Raw genomic sequence first — 26,385 nt, 5'->3', positions numbered from 1 at the left:
AGATCATAGGCATCCTGACTAGACAACTTGAATTAATCCCAGATGCTTCCCTCACCCTCACTGCTTATTAGTCAACAAGTCCTATCAACTCTGTCTCCTGAAATTTATCTCAAATTCCTAGTCTTCCCTCTTCTACTCCAGTCCATACTCCATTCTGCTCGTCGTCGTATAAGCCTAAAAACTAGATCTGATCATGCCGTTCTCATGTTAAAGCAATAACAAAAAACGACAAAACAACTCTGCCGTAGTTCTTCATTGCTTACAAAATCATGGTCTTTAAGATCTACCTGTGAAGACCAACCGCTCCTCCCTATTCATTCACTCAGCACGTGCGTATTGAATGACTGCTGGGTATCTGGTACTGTGCTCACTGCATTTGTACACTAGCGAGTGAGAAGCCCCACACATACACGGAGGGGCGTGGGGGTTCTTACTTGGTCTGCTCTTGTTGTAGGCAGTAAGGACTACTTAGTACCCTAAGGGAAGATGTGAAACTGGAAGGGTTGATGGTGGCATCCTTACCTCTTTGCTCTCAGTATATACCATAACCGTATTGCTATTCATATGCTTTTTGAGTGGATTTATAGATTATATTATCTCATTTTAAATGACTCTTCACCAAGAGGGCAAATGATTTAAAAGAATTCTCAAAAGAAACTACAAATTAAAGATAATACTGAATTTTAAGCCTAAGGGACCAGGATTACACCTAGTAAGAGCCTTAAGCAGCTTTAGACTTAAAACAGTAGGCATCTAACCACATCGGACCAGAACTGGCCCCCACACTGAAGATCATCATAAAGAACATTTGAAATAGAGATGTATATTTTCCGTCTTACATGATGAGCTTCTCCTTAAGTGTGAATGCAGGTCTGAAGTGTTAGTTGATAATAGTGTTAAAAGCCATCATGATTAATAATATCTTTTTTTTTTCTTTTTTGGCAGCATACACATAGACCTGATGTGACTGTAATTTTTGTGTTTATAGAAGGATGGTTCACAACATTCCAGAGTAGAGTATCATGCTTTTATGAGCTCTCACAACCTTTCCCAAATATCTCTCTCCTGGAGAAAGTAAAGCCCCCAGCCAAGCAAAAATAAGTTTCTCAGTTTCAGATTGTTAGACAGTCCAAAGTTAGAAAATAAATTCATGAGCTTTCAGTTCTCGCTGTTTCTACTACTTAGCGCTCACCACGGTCATGATTAGCAATATCCTTTTTTTTTTTTTTAAGTCTAGTGAGTATTTTTTTTTAGATTTTATTTATTTATTTATTTATTTATTTATTTATTTATTTATTTCTCAGAGAGAGAGAGAGTGAGCCCGAGCCTACAAGAGTGCAAGGAGGGGGCGCATCAGGCAGAGGGAGAAGCAGACTCCCTGCTGAGCAAGACACAGGATTCGGGGCTTGATCCTAGCATTCTGAGATCATGACCTGAGCCAAATGCAGAAGCTTAACCAACTGAGCCACTCAGGCATCCCATGATTAGCAATATTTTTACAATTGCTTATTTTTTCCTTATAATTTATATTTATGTTTGTATTCATAATGTACATTAGTACAGTAGCACTGCATATAGTTTTTTTTTAAGATTTTATTTATTTATTTGACAGACAGAAATCACAAGTAGGAGAGAGGCAAGCAGAGAGAGAGAGAGAGGAGGAAGCAGGCTCCCTGCTGAGCAGAGAGCCCGATGCGGGGCTCGATCCCAGGACCCTGAGATCATGACCTGAGCTGAAGGCAGAGGCTTTAACCCACTGAGCCAACCAGGCACCCCTGCATATAGTTTTTTAAAAAATAATTTTACTTTATTTTTATTATGATGATAATACATGTTCATTATAGAAAACCGCATATAGTTTTAAATAAATAAATTGTCCTGGGCTACTTGTCATTCCCTAAGCCTGTCCCATATTACCCTACAGTTTTGTGTGTTTATTACTCTTTTTTGCAGTCTGGCTTCTCTTTTCTCCATTTGGCAGGGTCCTGAGGATTGTTCAAGATTTCTCCAGCATCCAGAGTCACAAATATCCCATTTCCTCTCTATTCCCTTAGAACTTAACTCTATTATGTACTTTTCCCCTTGGGTTATACTTACCTTGTTAGCATCTTCCTAGTGGAGTGTGATCTCCAGAAAGGAAGTAATCATTCTTAGTCATCGTTTGTCCCTAATGCCATACAGCTGCTGTTAGAGGGTGTTGCAAGTGTTAATTGAATTTAATCATCTCAAAACATCATTATCTTAACTCTCAAACCAGTATGAGATACAGAGAAACGCACGAGATCTAAAGAAACAAGAAACAGAGGACTATAGATAAAGCGAGAGCCTTAATTTCAGACAATATTTTTTGGGTTTTGTTTCTTTTGTTTGTTTTGTTTTAAGATTATTTATTTATTTATTTGACAGAGAGAGAGATCACAAGTAGGCAGAGAGGCAGGCAGAGAGGGAGGGGGAAGCAGGCTCCCCGTGGAGCAGAGAGCCCAATGTGGGGCTCGATACTAGGACCCTGAGATCATGACCTGAGCCAAAGGCAGAGGTTCAACCCACTGAGCCACCCAGGTGCCCCTGTTTTGTTTTTTAGACAGCATTTTATAAGGACGGTTCTCAAGGTATGGTCTGTAGGTCCTTCTGATAGACTGAATTTAACAAACGTCTGTCTTCATTCATCACATGGGGAAGATGTGTCATTCCGTAGATTCTTACTTGTGCCGGCAGCTAAGGGCTACTTTGTGATCTATGAAATGAGTTATTAAAATCTGATGTTTGTAAACCACAGGTGACACATATCTACAGATGCTATAGATTATATTCCGGTTCTCCACTGAAGATCCTGGCTGCCAGGAACGTGCTTGGCAAATGCACACAGGCGTCCGCATCGGGGGCTCCCCCCCCCAACCCTGCCCCCGATCTCGAAAGGCCAGTTTCTTACGCATCGTCACCGGTATGTTGAGGTAGCTGAGGTTCTGAGTATAGTTCTGGCTTATTAGTCATATATCGCCATTGGTTTAGTTTCACCATTACCGGTGTGTTCTTGGTTCATTCCTCTGTTGGTGTCTCAGCTGGACAGCTGCAGACCTGCGCTCTGGAGGCCGTGTCTTCTGTGTGTGCTCTGTGAACTTGGGCAAGCTACTTGACTTGCCTAAGCTTCAGTTTTCTGTCTCAAAAAGAGGGGGAAGTGGTAAGAGTCCGAGGACTTACCTTGTTGGTGTCATGTGGGGAATCAGTGAGCTGAGGCATGTGGACTATTTTCACGGGATGGTACCTGGCACAAAGAGAAGGTGCCTGGCCCAAGGTAGATGATTATTAGTTAGGATTCGTTTCAGCTAAGCATGACAGAAAACCAGTCACAGTGACTTATTAAGATAAAAGTTTCTTTCTTTACCCATGACGCTAGGCAGCCCAGAGGTGGTATGATGGTGTGCAATCATCCTATACCCATGTTCCTCCCGTCTCGTGCCACCATTTCTCAGGCGGGATTCCCATTTCACAGTCTAGCGGGCTGTTCCAGCACCATCCATCACATCTGTGTTCCAGCTGGCGGGAAGGAAGAATAGGCCCATGCCAGGCCAAATAAAATCTCTTCCCTGGTTTTTAGGAGTTGGAGCTAGGGCAACAAAGCAAATGCATATACAAACACAAACAACAAGCAGAAACAGATTCCATGAATACAAAGAACAAATTAATGGCTGCTAGAGGGGTGGGGGTGGGGGTGGGGGTGGGTACAACCAGTGAAGGAGAGTGGGAGATACAGGCCTCCAGTTAGGGAGGTATCATGGGTATAAAATAAATCATGGGTATAAAAGGTACCGCACAGGTATTGTGACAGCATCGTATGGTGACAGATGGCAGCTTCCCTTGGGATAATCGTAGCATAGAGACTTGTCAAATCCCTATGTTGTACAATTGTAACTTATGTAACATTGTGTATCAACTGTACTTCACTCTAAAAAAAATGGAGCTAGAGGAAGAGTTTCAATTTCTTGCTGGGCGGAGAAATAAAATCCCTTGTTTCTCACATACTACTGGCAGGCATGTAAAATGGTGCTGCTACTTTGGAAAACAGTCGGCCACTCTTCAGAAGGTTAAATATAGAGATACCATGTGCCATAGCAACTCTGCTCCTACTCGTCTATCCAAGAGAGATGAAAAGATGGTCAAATAAAATCTTGTACCTGAGTGTTCATGGCAACATTGTTCATGATAGCCAGAAAGCAGCAATAGCTCCAGGGTCCATCAGCTGACAAATGGATAAAAATACGTGATTTCTCCCAACAGAATGGAATATTACTACTCAGTAAAAAGGCACGAAGGAATGATTCACGCTACGTGGATGAACCTTGAAAATAGCATGGCAGTCGAGAGCAGCCAGTCACAGAGACCATATACTGTATGATCCCATTTATGCAAAATGGACAGTATAAGCAAATCCACAGGAACAGAAAGTAGGTTACTGGTGGCTGTGGGAGGTGGGAACGGTGAGTTACTGCTCATTGTATGGGGAACCGGAGTCCAGTCACATAGCTGGGATGTAATCAGTCATATCTGTGCGATAATGAAGCTTTGATGAAAACTCCAAAGAGGTCCAGAGAGCTCCCAACCTTTCCCATTTCAGACCTGGTCTTATGTGTCTCTTCTGTTTGGCTGATCCTGAGTTGTAGCCCTTATAATAAAACAGTAATTAAAAGTAGAGTGCCTTCATGAGTTCTTTGAGTTATTCCAGTGAATTTTGAAACCTCAAGGGGAGATCCTAGAAAGCCACAAATTTGTAGTCAGGCTGCTTCTATCAAGCGTAGGTAGCCCTCTGGGCTTGCAGCTGGTTTCTCAGTGGGGGCGGTCTTGTGGGATGAGCCCTTAACCTATGTGGCCCACACAGTGTCAGAGGTGAATGGAGTTGTTAGGCTCCCATTTGGTGCTGGAGATTGTTGGATTGCTCTGAGGAAGGAGGCATTTACTCAGTGAGCCGCGGTCTCAAACATTTGAGAACACTATGTTTGAGAACAGTGCGGGGAAGTACTTAGTACAAAAGCACCAAACTTTGCACACAGGTAGAAGATAGTAGTCATGCTACTTTGGGGGCACTTCTTCACGTGAGAGATAAAAGTGTTGACATTTTGAGAGTTGAATTGTACTTTACAATACAAATGTTTACTGGGGGGTACTTTTCAAAAGACACTTCTCTTCTTATCAGCTTTTTCAAAGATACAGAGGCCTGTTTACCCAAAATTGTCTAGTGGCGGATGGGTCTGAAAGTGAAAGGATGAAATTAGAGCTCTTTTAGTGATATGAGTAGATATATTTCCATCAGGAGGAATCTCCCTGGATCTTGAAAAAAACAAACAAACCTGCTGCTATCCAGGTAAGTCTGAATGCAACACATATTTTTTCAGGAAGTGTTTTATTCTATTGTTGCTGTTGGGAAAATGGATTATGTCCCTACTTGGCTCTGCATCCTCCCCTCCTCTCTGATCTTCTCCTTTGGTACCCCTACCCCCCACTCCCGGACAGGGAGAAGGACATTCGTAGAAATTAATACAGATGATGGCAGAAAGGCTCCAGAATTTTAAAGGGACAAGAAACAGTTCATAATGAAAAAAACTGCATCACTCTAAGCTTCAAAGCAAAACATGAGGCATCATGTAAATTAAATATTTATAAAATGAATATAAATAATGAGAGGACTTTTCAAAATAGTCACTGCAGAAACAGGGCAGAAGATAGCTGGTCAATGTATGTGAACACAGGGTCAGTCTTATGAGGAATCATATTACCATATGTGTAACTGATCTTAATTAGAATTTCCATGCATTAATTCATAAGTAAAAATTTTAATGAAAGTTTTGTCTCCTCCCTGGACACAAGCAGTGGTTTTCTTGTTATTTCAAAATGAGAATATTTACTTCATTGAATTAGTTCCTCAAATCATGGTAAAAATGGTATGACATTTTTTCTCATTTTATTTTATTTTAAAAAAAATGTTATGTATTTATTCACCAGAGAATAAGTGAGACAGAGAGGGAGTGAGGGAGAAAGAGAGAGCACGAGCATATAAACAGGGGGGTGACAGGCAGAGGGAGAAGCAGGCTCCTTGCTGAGCAGGGGTCCCCATGTAGAGCTTGCTGCCAGGACCCTGGGACCATGACCTGAGCTGAAGGCAGAGGCTTAACCGACTGAGTCACCCAGGTGTCCCATTTTTTTCTCATTTTAAAAGATTGCAGTTACAGTCTTATGATGGGTCTTTATAGGTTGCCTTTGTACTAGAGAAAACATCTTCTATTACTTTCCTAATATTTTAAAACTACAGGAGTCTCTGTTCATAGCACCTTGAGGAAATGGTGAACATGAATAACATTATGGAGATAACTTTTAGTTTGCTAATTGAATAACACTTTAGTTCATCCAAAGTGGTTCCTAGAGACTGACAAGTAAGTAGTTCATTTATTTTTAATTGCTAATTTAATTTCAGCTTCTTTTATTTAGGAAGTGACTTCATAGGAGAAAGTGTTAGGCAAGCAGAAATAATCAAGTATGTCATCATCTTTTAAGATTCTTCAAGGCAGGGCTCATGATACTCTTCAGAAGAAATGAGGGCATACTGTCATTTTAACTTTCAAAGATAATATGTATTCTATTCGTGATAGAAATACTTATGTATCTTTTTATTTCCTTAATGAGCTAAATACATTTACAAAAAGAGCTGTGCGTCCTCACGGAAGGAACGCTGTATGGAAAATCAAAGGTGTTGGTTCTAGGTCCTGCTCTGGAACCAGACAGCTCCATAATCTCGAGACTTCTAAGATGGTGTTGCTTTCCTGATTCCTGGGGAGCAGACTCAAGGATCTCTAATGTACTTGGCTCCAGATTTCTGCGATGAGTTTCGTAATCTTCGGGGTGTGCCTACAACCTTCACGGGTTGTAGGAGTAGTAACTGGCATGGGATTGTTATCACACTAAATGGATCCCCTGATCCGCCCCTTACTTGCAATGTAACCTCGGGCAGGTAACCTTTCTGAATTCCAGCTTTTTCACTCTAAGTCAGGTTAATAATACTGTAACAGCACTGTTGATGCCGTGGCCCATTGCCCTCAGCCCACCGCCACTGCACGGGGCAGCTCCTAGGCCCTGTCCGTTGCCCACGTCTGGGCCTGCCTCCATCTCCTTCACTGCACCTGGGCTTTTTCTGAGGCGCAGGACCTTGCACAGCCCAGAAGTACAGGGAGTTCATGTCCCTGGGTGCAAACCTCCGCCAGTGAGAGACAGACGCTTCCCGACTTTCAGTAGGGCAGTGTGGGACACAGTAACAAGTTCCTCAGTGTGTCTCCAACTAGATGGAGCCCCTGTTCCCCGCAGTGGTAACCAGCTCATTAATCAGCCCTGCGCTGGCTCGTCTGGCCTAGCTGTCTCCCTTCTCCCACCCTCTGCTTTGTGCTTCCTGGGATCACCTCCCAAATAGTCTATTTGCACACAATTTCTAGTCTCAGGTCTTACTTTGGGAATCCCATTCCAGAACTGCTGTGATGATTAGTTGAGAGCATGTGTATAACACCTACGAGATGCTGTAGTAAGATCCTGACAATAGTAATTACTATTATATCTGACAACTGAAACAGAATTTCATCGTTCTAGGCAATGCTTAGATTGCGTTTCTATGGGTAAGCCAACATTGATATCTTGCTAAAGCATGTTGACATGATTTTATGAGGTTATCTACAATGCATAGAAAATGTTATAAGTGGAGAACCTTTAGGTATGATTAAAAATTTGGTAGGGAGGGACGGTCTGGCTGGCTCAGTCAGTAGAGCATGTGACGCTTGATCTCAGGGTGGTGAGTTCAAGCCCCACATATCTCATATCACAGAATTATTTCTTTTTAGTGGTGGAAACAATTAAGATGGAACTCTTAGCAACTTCGATGTTTAGTTTACAGTATTGCTGTATATAGTTACTGTGCCGTGCGTTAGATCTCCAGGACCTATTTGTCTACTGGTTGCAAGTTTGTACCCTTAAACAACATGTCCCCAGTTCCCCCATCCCGTGGTAACCACCATTCTGCTGTTTTTACAAGTTTGGCTTTTTTAGATTCCATGAGAAGTAACATCATTCAGTATTTGTCTTTGTCTGACAGACTTATCTCACTTAGCGTGATGCCCTTAAGGTCCGTGCATGGGTTGCATATGGCAGAATTTGCTTCTTTATCATTGCTGAATGACATTCCACTACACGTAGTTACACATCGTCTTTATCCATTCCTCCACTGGTGGACACTTAAGATTGTGTCCATGTCTTGGCTATTTTGAATAATGCTGTGACAAATATGGGAGTGCAGATATTTCTTTAAGATTCTATTTTCACTTCCTTTAGAGAAGAAAGAAGGGAAGGATACCCAGGAGTAAAATTTCTGGAACGTATAGTAGTTCTGTTTTGTTTTGTTTTATAAAGATTTTATTTATTTATTTGACAGAGAGAGAGATCACAAGTAGTCAGAGCATCAGGCCGAGAAAGGCAGGGAAGCAGGCTCCCTGCTGAGCAGAGAGCCCGATGCGGGGCTCAATCCCAGGACACTGAGATCATGACCTGAGCCGAAGGCAGAGGCTTAACCCACTGAGCCACCCAGACGCCCAGTAGTTCTGTTTTTAAGGAACCATCTGTCTTTATGAAGGGATTTGGGGATCCTAATATATTAGTAATGGGAATATAAACTAGTTGATTCTTTCTGAAAAATAACTCTATGTGTCAAAAATTTAAAAATATTCATACTCTTACACCCTGTAATTTCACTTCTAGGGACATCTCTTAAGGAAGTAATTAGAAATTTAGACACATATATGCAGAGAGTCTTACTGTGTTTTTTCTTATAGTAGCAGGAAGGAAGAATGAAAGGAAAGGAGGAAAGAAAGAAGAAAAGAAGAAAGGAAAGAAGGAGAGATGAAGGAAAAAGAGAAAAGAAAAAAAAGTAGAAACAACCTAACATTCAATAACCAGGGAATGATTACAAAATATTGATGTACTCACATGATGGACTATTTTGCTGCCTGAAAGATAATTTCATATTTCTATAACATATCTTTCATGCATAAAAACTTCTGTAATTCAAGAAAAATTAAGTACTCCCTATGGAAATAATAGGCAAATGATATAAGTAAAAGCAATTTACAGAGAAAGAAAATATTGGCTAATAAAAATATTTTAAACTCTAATAGTCATTTATATTAAATTTATATTAAAAAAACTAAAAACTGTCATTCTTTACTATGAAAATGGCAAAGATTTTTAATAGTAATTGATACCCGATCATGATTTGTGGATGTGTTGAATCACTGTACTGTACATCAGAAACTAATATACCACTGTATATTAACTACACTAGAAGTCACATAAAATCCTTAAAAAGAGTGATAGCCAGTGATGTCAGGAGCATAGAGGGCCTTTTTTTTTTTTTTTTAAGATTTTTATTTATTTATTTATTTATTTGACAGAGAGAGAGAGAGAGAGAGAGAGATCACAAGTAGGCAGAGAGGCAGGCAGAGAGAGAGGGGGAAGCAGGCTCCTTGCTGAGCAGAGAGCCCGATGCAGGGCTTGATCCCAGGACCCTGAGATCATGACCTGAGCCAAAGGCAAAGGCTTAACCTACTGAGCCACCCAGGCACCCTGTAAAGGACCTTTCTGTAAAACATCAGTATGTATCAAAAGCTTCAAAATATGCAGAAAAAAAAAAACATAGCTTAATTAAGACTTCTTAAAAATTTCTTTGTAGGAACTTGTTTGAACCCCTGGTAGCTAGATATTGAATGAAAGGTAAAAAAGAAGTATGGGCATATTGTAATCTGAAAAAAGCCCGTCTGAAAAGGCTACATGATGTATAATTCCACTTCTATGACATTCTGAGAAAGGTATAAAATCTGTAAACAGATTGAGGGGTTCCAGAAGGGCTGAATGGGTATAATACTGAAGATGCTGGAGAGCCTGCTCTGCACGAGGCTGTAATGAATCATGTATGTAATGACTACATGACATTATGCATTTGTCAAAACCCATAGAACTTTACACATAAAGAGTAAACCTTAATGAATGCAAATTTTAAAAAAATGATTTAGGAGGCTGGGGATCCCAGGGTGGAATACAGAGTATAAGAACGGAACCTAACTGTATTACAAATACATGATATATCCTCATTGAAAAAGTGGGAGGAGAAAGGTGCTGACCTAAATAGCTTTGGAAATGAATGGAGTCTGTGGATTAAAGTGAAAAGAAACTATGCAAAGCAGAGCACATAATAACACTGTGCCCCAGTTGATACAGTAGTTTCTTCTGGGGTACATGTTAACAATTCTGAACCTCTCCTATGCTTACACTAAGACTGAACAATTAAGTAAAGGAGTGGTGGATGATTTGAGCCAGGTTTCTCACTGCTGGAGTGGGAGGTGACAGACAAATAAGAAGTCTAGAATATTCTGTGGACTAATGGATTTGAGTTGGAGACATCAGTATGAACTCATGTTTACCTTCATAAAGATACAAATAACTATATAAAGAAATATTTGTAGATATATGCCAAACACAGGTCAGTATATACACGTATTTCCTTACTCTGATGGCTAAGAGGGCCTCGAACCAACCACACCCCAATTAGCAATGAGCACACCTAGTGCCCAGATCTCAGTTTCTAAAAGCAGTTTCCAAAAAAAGGAACCAGAGCCTATTAGAGAAATGGCAGATTCTAGGACTGGAGAAGGGAATATACAAGGTAAGCTTGAAGTATTTTATAGTGCTGGAAAGTAAGAAAGTGCTAAAACAAACAAAAACCAATAAAACAAAACACACCTAAAAACAAAAACCAGTGATGGGGTGTGTTAGAGGGACAGAGTAGCCAACTAAGAGGTCCCAGTGTCTTCTCATCACTGCTTGTGAAGCATACCGTGCTGTCAACATGACTCACTGTTGATACTGACCTCAGTCACCTGGCCGAGGTAGTGTTTGTCAAGTTTTCACACCGTATGATGTAATTAGAATGGCATTTACCTCTTTCACCTTCCTGCCACAGGCTCCTACCTAACCTTAGTCTAAGCTTGAGGAAAGTATCAAACAAATTCCACCTGAAAGGTCCTTGACCAGTACTCCTCCAAACTGTTAAGGTCATCAAAAGCAAAGAAAGTTTGAGACACTGTCACAGCCAAGGGAAGCCTGAGAAGATGTGACAACCTAATATCCTGGATTGGGAAAAGGACATTAGCTAATCTGAATTACCCACTGAAGGAAGTCTGAGTAAATTATGGATTGAAGCTAATAATAATAATTTATCAGTATAGGTCCATTAATTGTAACAAGTGTACCTTACTCAGATAAGATGTTAATAATAGGGAAGACTTAAGTATGGGTTATATGAAGGATACCCTCTTTGCAATTTTTCTATAAGCATAAAAACATTTTTAATAGAATGCTTATTTAAAAAAAATGGTAGCCAGTGAAAAAACAGCTTTGCCACTGGGAAAGAATTAAAAGGACCTGTGGCTTTTGGTAAACAAATGCATGACACAGATCCCTTTCAAGGAAGGATTTGCTTTCCCGCCACTGGGAGTGCAGTTAGCAAACCAGCAGCTTCTTCAGAGTCTGCGCCAACCGCCAACCGTAGAGAGGTGCCTTTTACAAGGTCACAGCTTCCAGAAGCAGCCCATCTAGTGACTGAGCAAGGTGGGCGTAAAGGCATGGCCGTCTCTGCCCAAAGAAGGACAACTCTGATGAGTGGTATTTGCTCTAGAACTCCTCCCTGGGTTGGCTAACTCTTTAGTATTTGCTCTAGAACTCCCTACTTTGTTGGGTCTATATTATGGTTCAGATTCTCCCTGTGCCCAATCCTCCTTCATCCTACTTTTTTTCACAAGTTTTATCTCTCATAAACATCTTGCATCCCAAACTCCATTTTAGCATCTGCTCGTAGCTCAGTATCTGCCCATCGTGGGCCTCCTCATTTAACAGAAGAATTTTACTTAGCATTAGAAATAATTTTCCTCTGAGCCTTGACTGGATCCCCAACTTCTGCTTAAATATTGAAACATACTTACTTAATGCCTTCTCTGTTACCACTTAAAGAAGTTTGTGGACATGAACTTACAGGAGATATTTCATGCCTACATTCTGATACAAAGAGCACCCTGATAGGATTCATTGTTGCTCTTGCCTGTGCAGCAGCCCTTAACCCAGACTGTTTCCATCTTTCTTTTCGGGGCTAAATATGTCTGTGCTTTGGGATTTGGGTGGGATTCACGTGAACATGTACATACCGACACAAGGGATGGGCACACAATCTCAAACAGGCCAACCAGACTTTTACATGGGCATTCGAGTTTCAAGCAGAGTCTGCTCACCACCTCCTGGAATTTTCATGAGAGAAATAAACACCTTTCTCAGTCACTGAGTTTTGGGGTGCTTCTGTTATAGAAATAGCCTGTACCCAAACGAGTGTATCAATTTAAAAATCGGCAAAGCTTATGATATCGGGCAGCGCAGGACCATGAGCCCAATTGTTCTGATTCCCACGCCCACGTTTTTCACTATGGATAAGTAAGGAGGCCATCTTGCAGTGGATGATTCTTTTGTCCTCTTTAAAGAGTATAATGATGAGGCGTGAAGCATAATCTGCTACAGTTTATCATACCAACCAACCAATATCCACTTCTGTTGATCAGGGTGGACTAAATGAAACAGAAGAAACTTGCAATACAGTGTTCGTGACTTTTGAAGTCAGGTTGGAAAGGGAGAATGGGAAAGCAAATTGAACTGGGAAAAATTAACAGAAGGAAATTAACACAATCCAACAGATACTGGTAGATGAAGTTGCAAGGAACTTATGATTGAAGTGAGTAAAGGAGTCTTACCTCATCCAAAAGGAATAAGTTTACAAGATGAGAGATGCAGGTGCAGAGTAACCCCATGCAATAGAATTATTCAGCTGGTGGAAACATAATGGGAGAACAGTAGCTAGCAAATAGGTTGAGACTAAAGATGAGGATATAGAAGGGATACGCTGCCATCAGAATATGCAGGTGTCTGTGTGTGTTTCTCTCTCCAGTGGCAGTATCCAGTAGTCAGAGGGCCTTCTAATTTTTCTAGGCTTACAAAGAGAAATAACTGGCATCACAATGACTGGCTAGAGGGAGAAAGGAATTCCTGATAAGTAGAGGGGCCGGAATCAGGAGACTGACCCCACTCCAGGGCTGGCTGCCAAAGGGAGTAGCCGGAGGCCAAGTCCTCATATTCCAGGGACCAGGTCATTCCCCAGGGTGTTTCTTAACAAGATCAGATTTTCAAAGAGCATGCATTAAAGAGTAGCGCAAGGACTGACACTTTCTTGTAGGCTTAGATAATTTTTGCTTTTAAAAGAATACCAAGGAATTTTCAGAATTTTTTTTCCGTTTTTCAAGTAATTCATGCCACAAGAGAATGAACAAGAAAGGATGAAAGCCACTTCCTGGGTGCTGATGATATAATGCTACCAAATGACAAAAAAAGGTGGGGGGGGGGGCAAGACCGCTCTACTTTTGTCTCCTCTCGCAAGCAAATACTTTTTCATTAAAAATGATTTTAATGACTAAAAGGCTATTGAAATCCAGTGTGGTAAATGAGCAACTAACCATTTTAAGTGAGTTAAAGTTTCCAGGCCTAAATAAGTTATCCATGAAAAATTCGCATTTGTGATCGTAGAGTCAATACTAGTCTGCTTTGGGAAGCCAGAGAAAAATAGGAAATGCCAAAAGATTAAAGAGGGGCAGATATTGTCTTAATTTTCAAAGAGCATACAAAGCAAGACAGAGTTTGAAGATTACTAGTAAATTGACAATGTCTACAATGCATTTTTTTTTTTTTTAAGTAATCGGTACACCCATCGTGGGGCTCAAACTTAACAACCCTGAGATCAAGAGTCAGAGGCTCTACCAGCTGAGCCAGCCAGGTGCCCCTCAAATGAATTTTTAAACAAATATTTTAAGGATAGGGAGAGATTGAGCTTATGAATAGCAATTTCATTTTTTGTGTGTGTTTCCACCTACTTCTGTCAAGTTCTTAGTGGAAAAAAGGATTTAATGCAGATTTTTCAAATTAAGAAACTTAAAGGTACTGCTTCACCACTATAAACCCTTGCAAGTCTAGTATGATTACGAAATCAGCAGTATCAGCATCACCTGGGAGCCCGATGGCACTGCACTCTCAGGCCCCACCCCGACCTAGTGAATTAGAATATACATTTACACGGGATCCCTAAGTGATTCATAAATACTAAGATTTGAGAAGCACTGAAGAAGGGAAAGTTAGACAAATAAGAGATGGCAGGGCACCCCAAACTCCTAACATTAAGAAACCGTTAATACTCCCAGGGCGAAAGGAACAAAGTGCAATGTCTTCCTTGCTTGCTCTCCTGTTCCATCTCCTTGGTGAAGCCGTTTCTCTTCTGCTTACAGGCAGGGTGAATAGGTCCTTTTGCTATACTTTAAAAATCCCATAATTCATGTATCTTTTCAAGGATTTGTCTTCTCTATCGGAGTTGTTTAAACATCTCTCAGTAGACTGTGCACACTGGTTAAGATTCAGAGAGGTGCCTGCATTTAAAAATTTTCGGTTTCTACCACAGTGCTGGGCACAGAGGTAATCTAAAAAGGTAATCTAATCCCTTACCAACTCTATTAGAGAGGAACTATTATTATTTTTAAAAGATTTTATTTATTTCTTTAATAGAGATCACAAGCAGGCAGAGAGGCAGGCAGAGAGAGAGGGGAAGGCAGGCTCCCTGCTGAGCAGAGAGACTGATGTGGGGCTTGATCCCAGGACCCAGAGACCATGACCCCAGCTGAAGGCAGAGGCTTAACCCAGTGAGCAACCCGGCGCCCCAGAGAGGAACTATTATTAAACAGACTTTAAGATGAGAAAATTGAAGTGCTGAAAGGTTAGGTAATTTGCCCAAGGTCAGGCAGTTATGAAGTGGTAATGCCAGGATTTTTTTTTTTTTTTTAATTTTCGTGTGTTTATTTGACAGAGGGATAGCACAAGCAGGGGAAGGAGCACAGGGAGAGGGGAAAGCAAGCTCCCCACTAAGCAAGGAGCAGGATGGGGGAAAAGGGGCTCAATCCTGGGAGGCTGGGATCATGACTTGAGCAGAAGGCAGATGCTTAACCCACTGAGCCACCCCGGCACACCTAAAGGCAGGATTTTCCAATCTAGGCAGTCTGGTTGTAGAATGAAAAACAGCTTCATAATGAGAAATGACATTCTGAACTAGCCTTCCTTGGCCAACAGTAATTAAACTGTATTTTCATTGAATATATTTATGCCTACCTGCCAAAACAAAAAACGAGGAAGAGGGAATTTAAGGCATCGTTTCTTGTCAGTGAAAAACTTCAGGCCGAAGCGGGGTAAATTTTGATGCTTTTGTCCTAAAAGGGTTACCTCCAACAGATGAGATGTTGGAGTAAGTCACCTTAGGCTTTTGTGATTAACCTACCCACAAAGGCAGGGAGTTCACATTCTTCTAATCTAATCCGAGGTTTTCAACATAAACATTTACAAACCAGAGACGTAAATAAAAATAAAAAAATTAATTAAGTCCTGCCATCGGGTTTGGTCCGTATAACACAGAATGGAGAGCTGGTTTCCAATCGCCCTTTCATTCCGCTGGCCACGTGAGAACTTCCCGGCTTGCCTGAGACCTCCTGTCCCCGGGCGGACGCAGTCTCGGCCCCCCTCCCCCACCCCCGAGGGAGAAGGAACAAAATGGCCCTATACGGAGAGCCGCAGATCGCAGTGTCCCTGTCTTCCCCTTCCCTTTGGCCATCACGCGTCCACCGGGCAATCTTAATTGGACACGGAGCTTGCGGAGTCCCGACACTCAGGCTGGGCCTCGTCCTCACAAGGTCCGAGTCCGGGGGGGGGGGGCGGACACTGGCTGAAACCCACGAGGTTCGTGCGCGCAAGCCCGAGCCCGCCCACCACCGACAGTCCCCATTCGGAGACCCTCGTCCTTGTCCACGACAGTCCTTTCGTCGTCGTCTCATCCCTGCGCGGGGGATTCGGCCTTGAGCCCCTCCTCCGCTCCCGGGCGACCCAGGCCCCGCTTCGCACCAGCCGGGCCCGCGCGCTGAGCCCACTCGGCCTTCGCCCGAGGCTGCGCGTTCGGGTTCGGCGCCCCCGGGGACAGAGGCAGGCGCAGGCCCGGGGAACCTGGCCGCTCGGGCTCAGGTCAGACTCCGAGGCGCCGGCATCCCGAGGGGCGCTCGTCTTTCACCCGATTCACCAGGCCCAGGTTTTCCCCGGGGGCGTCCTCGCGGGGCTGATGGCGGCGCTTCACCGCCTCGGCACACGGTCCTGCGCACCCGTCCCACTGCTTCCGCACGCCCGGCCCCGTGGCTGTCCTCAGTCACCTCGTCCCCGTGGGCCGCCCCTCCCGCTCCACGACGGGCCGCGGGCATCTGCAGCACCTGCCGGCACCGCTCGCCGCCCAGCTCAGCCAGGTCCTGCCACTGCGCTCGCCACACAGGCAGCCGCGAGCCCAGCCTCTGCGGCGAGGGCCCTTCCCCGCCGCGGGGAGCTGTTCGGCCTCACGCGCGCCCGCAGCCGCAGCAGCCCCGCGCGGTCGCCGCGCCCCCAGCCTCAGTCCCGGCCGCGCGCCTCGGCGTCGGCGGGTCCGTGTCCCGCGGTCAGGCCGGCCGAGCCCCCACGTGTGACCCGCGAGCTCTCGCTGCAGCGCAGGCCGCGGCCCCACGCTCCCGGCGGCCGACAGCGGCGCGGCGCGGCCTTTCCTCGCTCTCCGGCCGGCCGCGGTCGGCCTCTGCTCCGCGACCCCCCACCCGCCGGCACGCCGCGGCGACAGCGGGCAGCCGCCCGCCCGGTGGCCTCTCCCTTAGCAAGAGAACAGTGGAGGCCGCGCTGGCCTCCTGGGGGGTGCCCAGCCCCGCCTCCGTCGCCCCCCTCGCCCGGTGGCCGCCGCCCTTCCAAACCGGCTCCTCCGGTGAAGCCCGGGGCCAGCTTTACGCGAGGTGACGTCCCCGCGGACCTGCCGCGCCCCACTGCCCCTTCCCCTCTCCGCAGCCTCTCCAGCCGTCCGCGGCGGGGAGCGCGTGGCGGGACCCGGGGCTGGGACCTCCGCGCCCGGGATTTCACTCGGACTCCGGCACGTGGTGGGCCGGGGGGTGGCGGCCGGAGTCCGGGCTGGGGGAGGGTCGGCGGCCCCGCAGAGGGCCGTCCGGGGGCCCCGGGCTTTGGCGGGGGGCGAGTCCAGCGGCCGGAGCCGGCGGACCCCAGCGGCGGGCCCGCGCGTCGTCCTCCCTCCCACAGCCCCAGCCCGGCGCGCGGACTCGCACCCCTGCGGCGGGAGGCAGATGGTCCCTTCCGGGCGGGTGGCCATGTTGCTCCCATAAAGCGGGCGGGGCGGCGGCGGGGGGAGCAGAGGCGGCCGCGGCGAGCGGGAGCCGGAGCAGGCAGAGCGCAGCCGCGAGCGAGGCGCGGGGGAGGGAGCGGCGGGAGCCGGAGCAGCAGCGGCGTCGGCGGGGAGCACCGGGCGCAGTCGGAGCCGCAGCCGCGATGGCCGTGGCCGTGGGGAGACCGTCCGTGAGTGCTGGGGCCGCGCTCCCCGTGCCCGCGGCTCCTCCGGCGCCGGGTGGTCCCCGCTTTCGGGCGGGCGCGGGCGGGGAGGAGGGGGCCCGGGCGGGGGCTCCGGGCGGCGGCGGCTGTGGGCGTGTGCGCGGGATCGCGCGCGGGTCGGGAGCGGAGCGGAGGGCAGGGGCCGGGCGGCGGGTGTCTCCTCCGCGGGGCCACCGTGTGCCGCCTGGCGCGCCCGGGTCCGGAGCCGAGCGGGAGAAAGGACCCCTTCCCCGCTTCCCTTGGGAGGGCTTCTCGGAGCCGCGCTGCTCCTGCCTCCCTCTCCGCGCGCACCTTTTCTCTCGTGACCGGCGAGACGCGCGCCGAGCGCGGGGTTTCCTCCGGGCTCCCGCGCCGAGGGGCCGCCGGGTCCGGGGAGCTGCTCGCCCTGGCGCGCTGTCACGCGGCGCTGGAAGCGGCTCCGAGAGAAAAGGGTGGGATTTCCGCGGTGGCTTCCCCGGTGCATTGTGAGGCCTCGGGCCCCCCCAGGCACCCACCCGGCCGCCCCGGCCCTGCCCAGGATGTGGACAAAAGCCCTGGGCGCGCACACAAAGTTTGCACAAGGCGCCCTTGTCGGCCGGGTGGGAGCCCGGGGGCGGCGAAGCGAGGAGGCGGGAGCGCGAGGAGCGGGCAGGCAGGGCGGGCGCGTGGGGCGCGGTGCCCCGAGGCTCGCAGCGACGGAGGGACCGAGGGGACGCTCCCGCCGCCAGTCCCCGCGGCTGGGCTGCGAAACTCCGTGGCGACTCGGAGCCGGGCTTGGCGGGTGCGGGCTCAGCCCCGGCTCCGCGTCCGGTCCCCAAGGCAAGGAGGGGGAAGGGGCGGCGGCGACGGCTGGTCCTTTTCGTTGAAAGGATCCGAGCGGGGTGGGGACGGCGGAGTCCCCTCTCTTCACCCATTTCTTTGTCGTGTTCAAAGTCCACTTTCTGCGATGGTGTCGGGGGCGCCTCGAGCGAGGTGTTTCCCGCCCTCGCGTCCCCTTTTCCGTTTCTCATCGCTTGCCACAAGTGTGTGGCTGCAGGTGGTGGCTCGAGGGGTCTCGTGGTGACGCACGGAAGTCGTGCAGGGATCCTGGGGGCTCTGAAGCCCCAGGAGGGCGAGGCTGTGCCCCGGCTCCTGAGTCCTCTCAGATGTGGCGCTTTTTGTCGCCCCCACCCGGGGACGTTCGCGGGGACCCTGTGCGCGTTCTAAGGCGGGTTTGGTGGCTCCGCTGCCGCTGCCGGGGTGTTTTCCCTGAAGCGTAACTGTGGGTCTTTCAGGCGTTTTGTACTCTCACATTTAATGACCCACGCTTGAGAATTTAGGTTTCCTCCTGCGCACAAGTTGTGCTCTTCATAGTGGTCGTGGATTGTGGTTACTGACGAAATTTACAGACTGTATTTTGCGGGCGAGGAAATTGAGGTCCAGAAAGGCCAAGTTTATCTGACTAAATTATTCCCACCCCTCTCCCCGGTCTCCACACTATACTTACTTCCAGGGCACAGATTCCAATAACTAAAATAACAATATCTACTTGAGATCATTGGAGAGCGTCTGGGAATGCAGGTTTGCGAGGTGGGGGGTAGTGTCCCTAACACCTATTGCTGGTGCACTCTTGAGGCTTGGGGGAGGTGGAAGAAATAATTTGCTGCACATTTTCTATAAATTAGTTAGTTCATATATGTCAGTTAAATGGGAACAGTGTGTGGATTTAAGATTTAGTTGTGCGGCCATAATCATATCCAGCACCAGGTCTGCCAGCCAGATGTGAGCTTAATCCCACAGAATTCTTGTGAAAGGCCTCTCTCACTCAAATAATAGGGAAGATTTTTAAAAGTGTATATGTACAGAGGAGGTAACTGCTTTCTCTGCACATTCCCTGTTGTCACTGGAATTAAGATTAAATTACAGTTTAAAAACAGAAGACTTTTTTTGGGACCAAGTTGTGGTATGAGTGATCAAGGATTGACTATACAGAGTTGAAAAGTCTTTTCATACATTTCCAAGGAATCGTTGAATTGTTTCACTTTGTTCATTAAGTTCTTGTCTTAAGTGGTGCCTGTAGTTATGTCTCAAGACAGCCCGGATGAACGCAGAATATTTCCCCAAACCCAGTTCCAAGGATCGACACTACATCCTTCATCGTGGAATTCCCTGCCCCACCTATCTCCGATTTGAACAAATGGAAGGGTGTTGAGAGAAGAGAATCACTCCAAAATTGGTTTGGAGTTTCCCTAGTTACTCCTTTAAAATTAGCCTTTTTTCCCCTTGAAGTTGTTTATGAAAACAGGAACAGTCTCCTTGCCCTGCAGACTGCCTCTCCCATCCAGATTGAGGGAAGGTGCAATTAGATTAATTTGCCCTCCATTTAGGTTTTCTTGAACTTGAACGTCTTAGTGTGACCTTCTGGTTAAATAAGAGATTTTACTAGAGAAAACTCCTTATATGTCAGATGCAGTATTTTCTGTCTTACGAAGTGGTTATATTCAGTTATAACCATATAAACCTTAAGGCTCAATTCAGATGTTTCTTAAGTGGATTTGTTGACTGGAAAACACAGAGGCTTCAGTTTGGTGTGATACTGTTTATTTCTGTTCTAATCTCAACCCATAGCTTCTCCATTTTCTCGTGGATGGTCTTGGTGCTTGGCTCTGAGACGACCCTGAAGCACATTTGCTGTTCCCAGGATGTAACTCATGAACAGCAAGAACATTTCTCCCCGAGCGATGTGTCCACGTTTTGGATGAGTTAGTGTTTTTGCACCCAAGTCCCGGGGCAGCTATTACCTTTATTTTAAACAGAGCATGGTAATTTACTGTACCTGGGAATCAGGCTTTATGTAGCTGATCCAGTCTCTCTTAAGGTGTGATGTGATGTTCAAGTTACAGAGTCTAGGAGGTGAAAGGAACCTTTAGAGGTTATTCGGGGGGCGCCTGGGTGGATCAGTGGGTTAAGCCTCTGTCTCCAGCTCAGGTCATGATCCCAGGGCCCTGGGATGGAGCCCTGCATTGGGCTCTCTGATCAGCAGGGAGCCTGCTTCCCCCTCTCTCTGCCTGCCTCTCTGCCTACTTGTGATCTCTCTCTCTCTGTGTCAAATAAATCTTAAAAAAAAAAAGAGGTTATTCGGTTCACCCTTTTTCAATACAGAAAAATTTCTTACTTTATCCCTAATAGAAGGTATGTATTTAAACTTTTCTGGTGGTGGAGCATTTCCATGATATCCTTCAAGAAATATGTTTAATTGTTCTTTTATCTGTTGAGCCAAAAGAAACAGAAAGCCCCTCCAAAAAAAAAAAAAAGGAAAGCCAAGTTCATTCGTTCACTGATGTAAAACTATTAATTGAGTACCTCCTGCATGCCAGGTACTGTACTAGGAGCCAGGGTTATAGGAGTGGACGAGAAATTCTCTTTTTTCCCAGAGCTTTTATTTTCTGAGAGATTTAGTATCTATGTGTATTAAAGTGATGAACTTAAGTGGAGTATGGAAGCCGTTTAGGGAGAAAGGAAATTATGTGCCTCTTGCTGAGTCAACAGTTACGATGCAGGTAAAGATCTCATCCGGGAATCATGGACAGTTCCTGAAGATACGGTCTGTTTTCAGCAGGAGGGTGGGGACTGACAAGGAAATGTTATTTTCCCTTGTTATAAAATTGCCAATTACATCTTGAGGTTGTAGCTCCCCATGTGGAGGGCTCTGGCTCTTTTCTACCTAGAGAAAGATGAATGGAGCTGAGAAATGTCCAGAGGGGTGGCTGTCATCTAGGGAGAAATTTTTTTTTTAAATTTAATTTTGTTTTTTATAAACATATAATATATTTTTATCCCCAGGGGTACAGGTCTGTGAATCGCCAGGTTTACGCACTTCACAGCACTCACCATAGCACATATAGGGAGAAATTTTTAAAAATTAAAACTCTTTAGTAAATGTTACAAATGATACACATTGAGTCTGTATAAGCAGTTATTAAGGAATGGAGGAAGTGCTTGATGTACAGTAATCTTTCCTTAAACATTTTAAAAGCTGTAGTTTTTTTCATCTTTTAAAATACCTTCTTTAAAAGGGGCGCCTGGGTGGCTCAGTGGGTTAAAGCCTCTGCCTTCGGCTCAGGTCATGATCTCAGGGTCCTGGGATTGGGTCCCACATTGGGCTCTCTGCTCAGCAGGGAGCCTGCTTCCCCCCCCGCCCCCCCCCCGCCGCCTGTCTCTCTGCCTACTTGTGATCTCTGTCTGTCAAATTAAAAAAAGAAAAAAAAAAACCCTTCTTTAAAAATGATATGTTTAGGGGCGCCTGGGTGGCTCAGTTGGTTAAGCCGCTGCCTTTGGCTCAGGTCATGATCTCAGGGTCCTGGGATCAAGCTCCACATGGGGCTCTCTGCTCAGCAGGGAGCCTGCTTCGCCCTCTCTCTCTCTCTCTGCCTGCCTCTCTGCCTACTTGTGATCTCTCTCTGTCAAATAAATAAATAAAATCTTTAAAAAAAATGATATGTTTAGACAGTGAAAAATAGACCCATTCAAATGATTAAAAGAATGAAACTACCCATTTCCACCATCCTGATATAAGAGCTCCCAGATTGTTAGTGTATTTTCACCGACTGTGTGAGATTTACACAGGTAAGCATAACCTCTCTCATATAAACTGCCACTTAGAAACCAAACTGTGTGCCTGGTAGACCCTGTGTGTTTGGACACTCATACAATGTAGGAAACGGATGCTTAGTGCTTTCAAATGGGCCACCCCGTGTCTGTGTCCAGACAAAGGAATGAATGATTTGGATGTCCTACTTTGAAGACCAGTGTTTATAGCCACTGATGATGCCACAGCTGATAATGATCTTTGGGTTTACAGTCTCTGTGGGGCAGGCTGTGGTCAGAGCTTTCTCTGCCTGTGTTTCTCCTTATCGGACCTTAAACTTGACTGGGGATGGGGTGGGTAGGGGCTGTTGCTGGATTTTATAATTTATTGAAAATTCTCTTTCATAGTACTAGTTAGACCTGTCTCAACTGGGGTCAGTGAAGCAGAACCATTATTTAAGCAAAGACCCAGAAGATCTAAAGCTTCTATCCTGTTCTCCCACGAGACCTACTTTATGATTTAATTGATACCCCCTTTGTTGTTGTTGTTGCTGTTTTTTAAACCCAGATTGATAGAAAACTCTCTTCAACTAAACAGTACCACCCCTGACCCACACAGACCTGCTGGCAGCCCATCAACGCAACCACTGTAAAACATACAGACAACTTGGGCTAAGGTGATGGAGACAGGCTTCTAAAAAGAATTTGCTGGATGATAGGAAATCAAATTTGCATCATCATAGGCCTGGTCTGAGGTAGAAATCAGGAGTCTGTAGTGTCATGTGACTGGAACCCCAAGGCATTTGAACCGTCTTTTTTAGGATTTGTGCCAGTGAGTATGAGTGCCTTGTTCAAGTCAAAGGGTTGAGGAAGCTGACCTGTGTGGATGCATTCTGTCCACCTGCTGAACTGTGACCATGTGGGACTGAGTGTGCTGTGTTGATGGAGGTGGCAGGATGAGGCGAAGAGGTTGGAGAGGTTTCATGCTCCAAAAAGAATGTCTTCGGTCCCCAACAAGAAGAAGCTTTGTTCATGCCCCACTCCTTTTTTTTTTCCCCTGCATTTTAGAAGTTGTAATAAAAATATATATAACATAAGGTGTAGACCTCTGAGAAGAGCAGAGCTGGCAGCTGGAGGCTGGAGAAGCAAAGCTGAGATGTTTGCAGTAAAGGGCCTTGTGCTGAAGCTGGACCCTGAGGAGATGAAAGGGAAGATGTGTGAGGAATGTGCTCTCCGCCCAGTGAGCTTCCTCCTCCATGTGGCCCTTCTGTGAGCCGCACCTTTTATCCTGAAGAAGTTGGACGCTATGAAGATGGGCATCGCATGTACATGCATGACATGAAGAACCCAGTTACAGTTTCTGCTCCCTACAAATGAATTGGCCCAGAAAGTTCTAAGAGACTCTTCGATTGAATGGATGTAAAAATGCTACTTGTTAAAAACAAATTTGCTTTTGGTAACTGACCTTCATAGCTTCAGCTGAAAACTGCATGTGAAGTAAAGACATTTTGTGGGGATAGTTGCACCCATATGCCCATGATGCTCAGCCTCTGGGAAAGTCGATAAAATTGTAAGTGATGTCAAACTCCATTCTCGAGTGAGTATTAATTCTAAGGGAATTCTGTCTGCAAAAAAAATAAAGTGTACCTGTTTGTTTTGATAATTAGGTAACATGACTTTGGGATGAATTTGTGATTTCAATTTTTTTCTTATAGAAGTAGAATCACAATAATAAAGGTAGCTTAGAAATTTAAAAAACAAAACAGTCCTCAACAACCTGAACACATTAGCCATTATTCTTAGCTTCCTAATTCATCTGCTTCATCAGATACGCTTTTCATAGTTCCTCTTAGCGGGTACCGACCTTATGATGTTGGGTACTGAGATGCCATCCCTGCCGCGCTCTTCAAATTTCTTGGAAGGATGAGTAAGAGGTAGGATGAATGAGGAAGGAAAAGGATGAGGAAGGAAGGTGAGGTGGGAAAGGTGCCTCCCCAAAGGACTACCACTTGCAGAGCTCTGGGTGGGAGGTGGAGCTTCTTAAGGAAATCCAGCTGTGACATCAGAGTAGGATAGGGAGAATGCATAGATGGGAGTCTAGGCAGGTGGGGGGAGACCAGATCATGCAGTGCATTGTTGAAGACCTGTATATTTGCTACACAGTTTTCAGCATATTTTCTATCCTATGCAGCCTGTGCCCCAACTTAGGATATCTGATAGAAGACCTTGAAAGTCTGTAGAGGATGAATTCTTTAGGATTCAGTAGAATAGAGGAAATGAGAAAGGATAGTGGAGTTGATTCCTTTCATGACCAAATTGAGCCCTTAAGAGTAGAGGGAGTGAAGACTGAGGAAGCACCCAGAGAGGAGGGGGGTCCAGTGACAACATCCCCAGCATAGGTCTTCCTCTCTGGTGTTCTATATCGAGGCCTTCCTCGATGTACAGCTACAAGTTCTTATTTTCTTAAACATTGAAGCAACTGAGTCCTAAAGGGTAGGAAAATGGCAGGATTCCTCCTACCTTGGACTGCAAGTGTCAATCAGTGTTCTCCATAAGGAAAATTAAAAAACCCTTTGGATTCTATGAAAGTGGGAAAAAAGTCTGTTAAAAGCCAGGGTTTTCTTAAGACTTAACACCTTTTTCATTCCCTTCATCCCTTTGTGTATCGTTTCACATCAATATAAATTTTGTGAGTCTCATTAAGGGTGCCTATTAAATTTACTCAGACCTGCTGTTGAAAGAAAAAGGCTTAACCGAAACCCTCTGTGCATGGAAAGCCTGCCCAGCATCTTGGTTTTTAAATTTTTTTAAAGGATGAAAGAAATTGAAGAGCACACAAATGGAAATGTAGACCATGCTCATGGATGGGGAGAATTACTATTGTCAGAACATCCACACCACGTAAAGCAGCCTTTTGTGTAGATTCAGTGCAATCCCTATCAAGATACCAGTAGTATTTTTTTTTTAATTTTATTTTTTATAAAAAAAAAATATATATATATATATATATATATTTTTTTTTCCCCCCCAGGGGTACAGGTCTGTGAATCTCCAGGTACCAGTAGTATTTTTCACAGAACTAGAACCAAAAAAATCTTTTTTTTTTTTTTTTTAAAGATTTTGTTTATTTATTCGACAGAGAGAGACAGTGAGAGGGAACACAAGAAGGGGGAGTGGGAGAGGGAGAAGCCAGCTTCCCACTGAGCAGGGAGCCCGACAGGGGGCTCCATCCCAGGACCCTGGGATCACGAACTGAGCGGAAGGCAGCCGCTTAAGGACTAAGCCACCCAGGTACTCCTAGAACAAATAATCCTGAAGTTGTATGGAATTTAAAAATACTGTGAATAACCAGGGCAGCCTTGAGAAAGAACAAGTTGGAGGTGTCACAACCCCAGATTTCAAGATACACTACAAAGTTATGGTAATTAAGACATTCCGGTACTGACACAGATCAATGGAACAGGATAGAGAACCCAGAAAAAAACCCACACGTATGTGGCTGGTTAATCTACGACAAAGGAGGCAAGAATATACAATGGGGAAAAGGCAGTCTTCCAATAAATAGTGTGGAGAAAACCAGACAGCTACTTGCGAAAGAATGTAATTGGACCACTTCCTTACACTATACACACAAAAATTCAAAATGGATTAAGGACCTAAATGTGAGACCTGAAACCATAAAACTCTTTAAAGAAAACAAGCAGTAATCTCTTGGACATTGACCTTAACAGCAGTATTTTAGATATGTCTCTTGAGGCAAAACAAGCAAAAGCAAAAGTAAACTGTTGGGACTATACCAAAATAAAAAATTTTCTGCATAGCAAAGGAAACCATCAACAAAACTAAAAGGCAGCCTACTGAATGGCAGAAGATACTTGCAAATTAAAAAGCTGATACGTGGTTAATGTCCAAAATATATGAAGAACTTACACAACTCAACAGCAAAACAAAAGCAAACCAACCCCCCCCCCCAAAACCCAATTAAAAAATAGGCAGAGGACCTGAAAAGATACTTTTCAAGGAAGACCTGCAGATGGCCCACAGACACATGAAAAGATACTCAGCATCGCTAACGATAAGGAAATGCAAATAGAAACCACAGTGAAGTATTACTTTACCCTCCCCAAATGCTAGTGTCGGAGCAGGAAGTAACAAGTGTCGCAAGGATGTGGAGAGAAAGAAACCTTTGTGCACTGTTGGCAGGACTGTAAATTGGTGCAA

At 45.4% G+C, this 26,385-nt stretch overlaps 1 protein-coding gene across 4 annotated transcripts in view; it reads left to right on the top strand.

Annotated features, from left to right (window-relative positions):
* Positions 1-17,518: 17,518 nt before the first annotated feature.
* SEPTIN11 (septin 11) overlaps positions 17,519-26,385 on the top strand; it is an 88,382-nt gene continuing 79,515 nt past the window's right edge. For all 4 annotated transcript variants that reach the window (XM_032836059.1, XM_032835984.1, XM_032835924.1 and 1 more), the window contains exon 1: positions 17,519-17,586. In XM_032836059.1, the coding sequence (XP_032691950.1) occupies positions 17,560-17,586 (27 nt within the window). In that variant the 5' untranslated portion in view covers positions 17,519-17,559. The remainder of the gene's footprint in view (positions 17,587-26,385) is intronic.

Source organism: Lontra canadensis, unplaced genomic scaffold (genome assembly GCF_010015895.1).
Source record: "Lontra canadensis isolate GAN:19392208 unplaced genomic scaffold, GSC_riverotter_1.0 scaffold1, whole genome shotgun sequence".
Classification (NCBI taxonomy): Eukaryota; Metazoa; Chordata; class Mammalia; order Carnivora; family Mustelidae; genus Lontra; species Lontra canadensis.
Note: the sequence above shows the minus strand (reverse complement) of the source record. Positions and strands in the feature narration are given on the sequence as shown.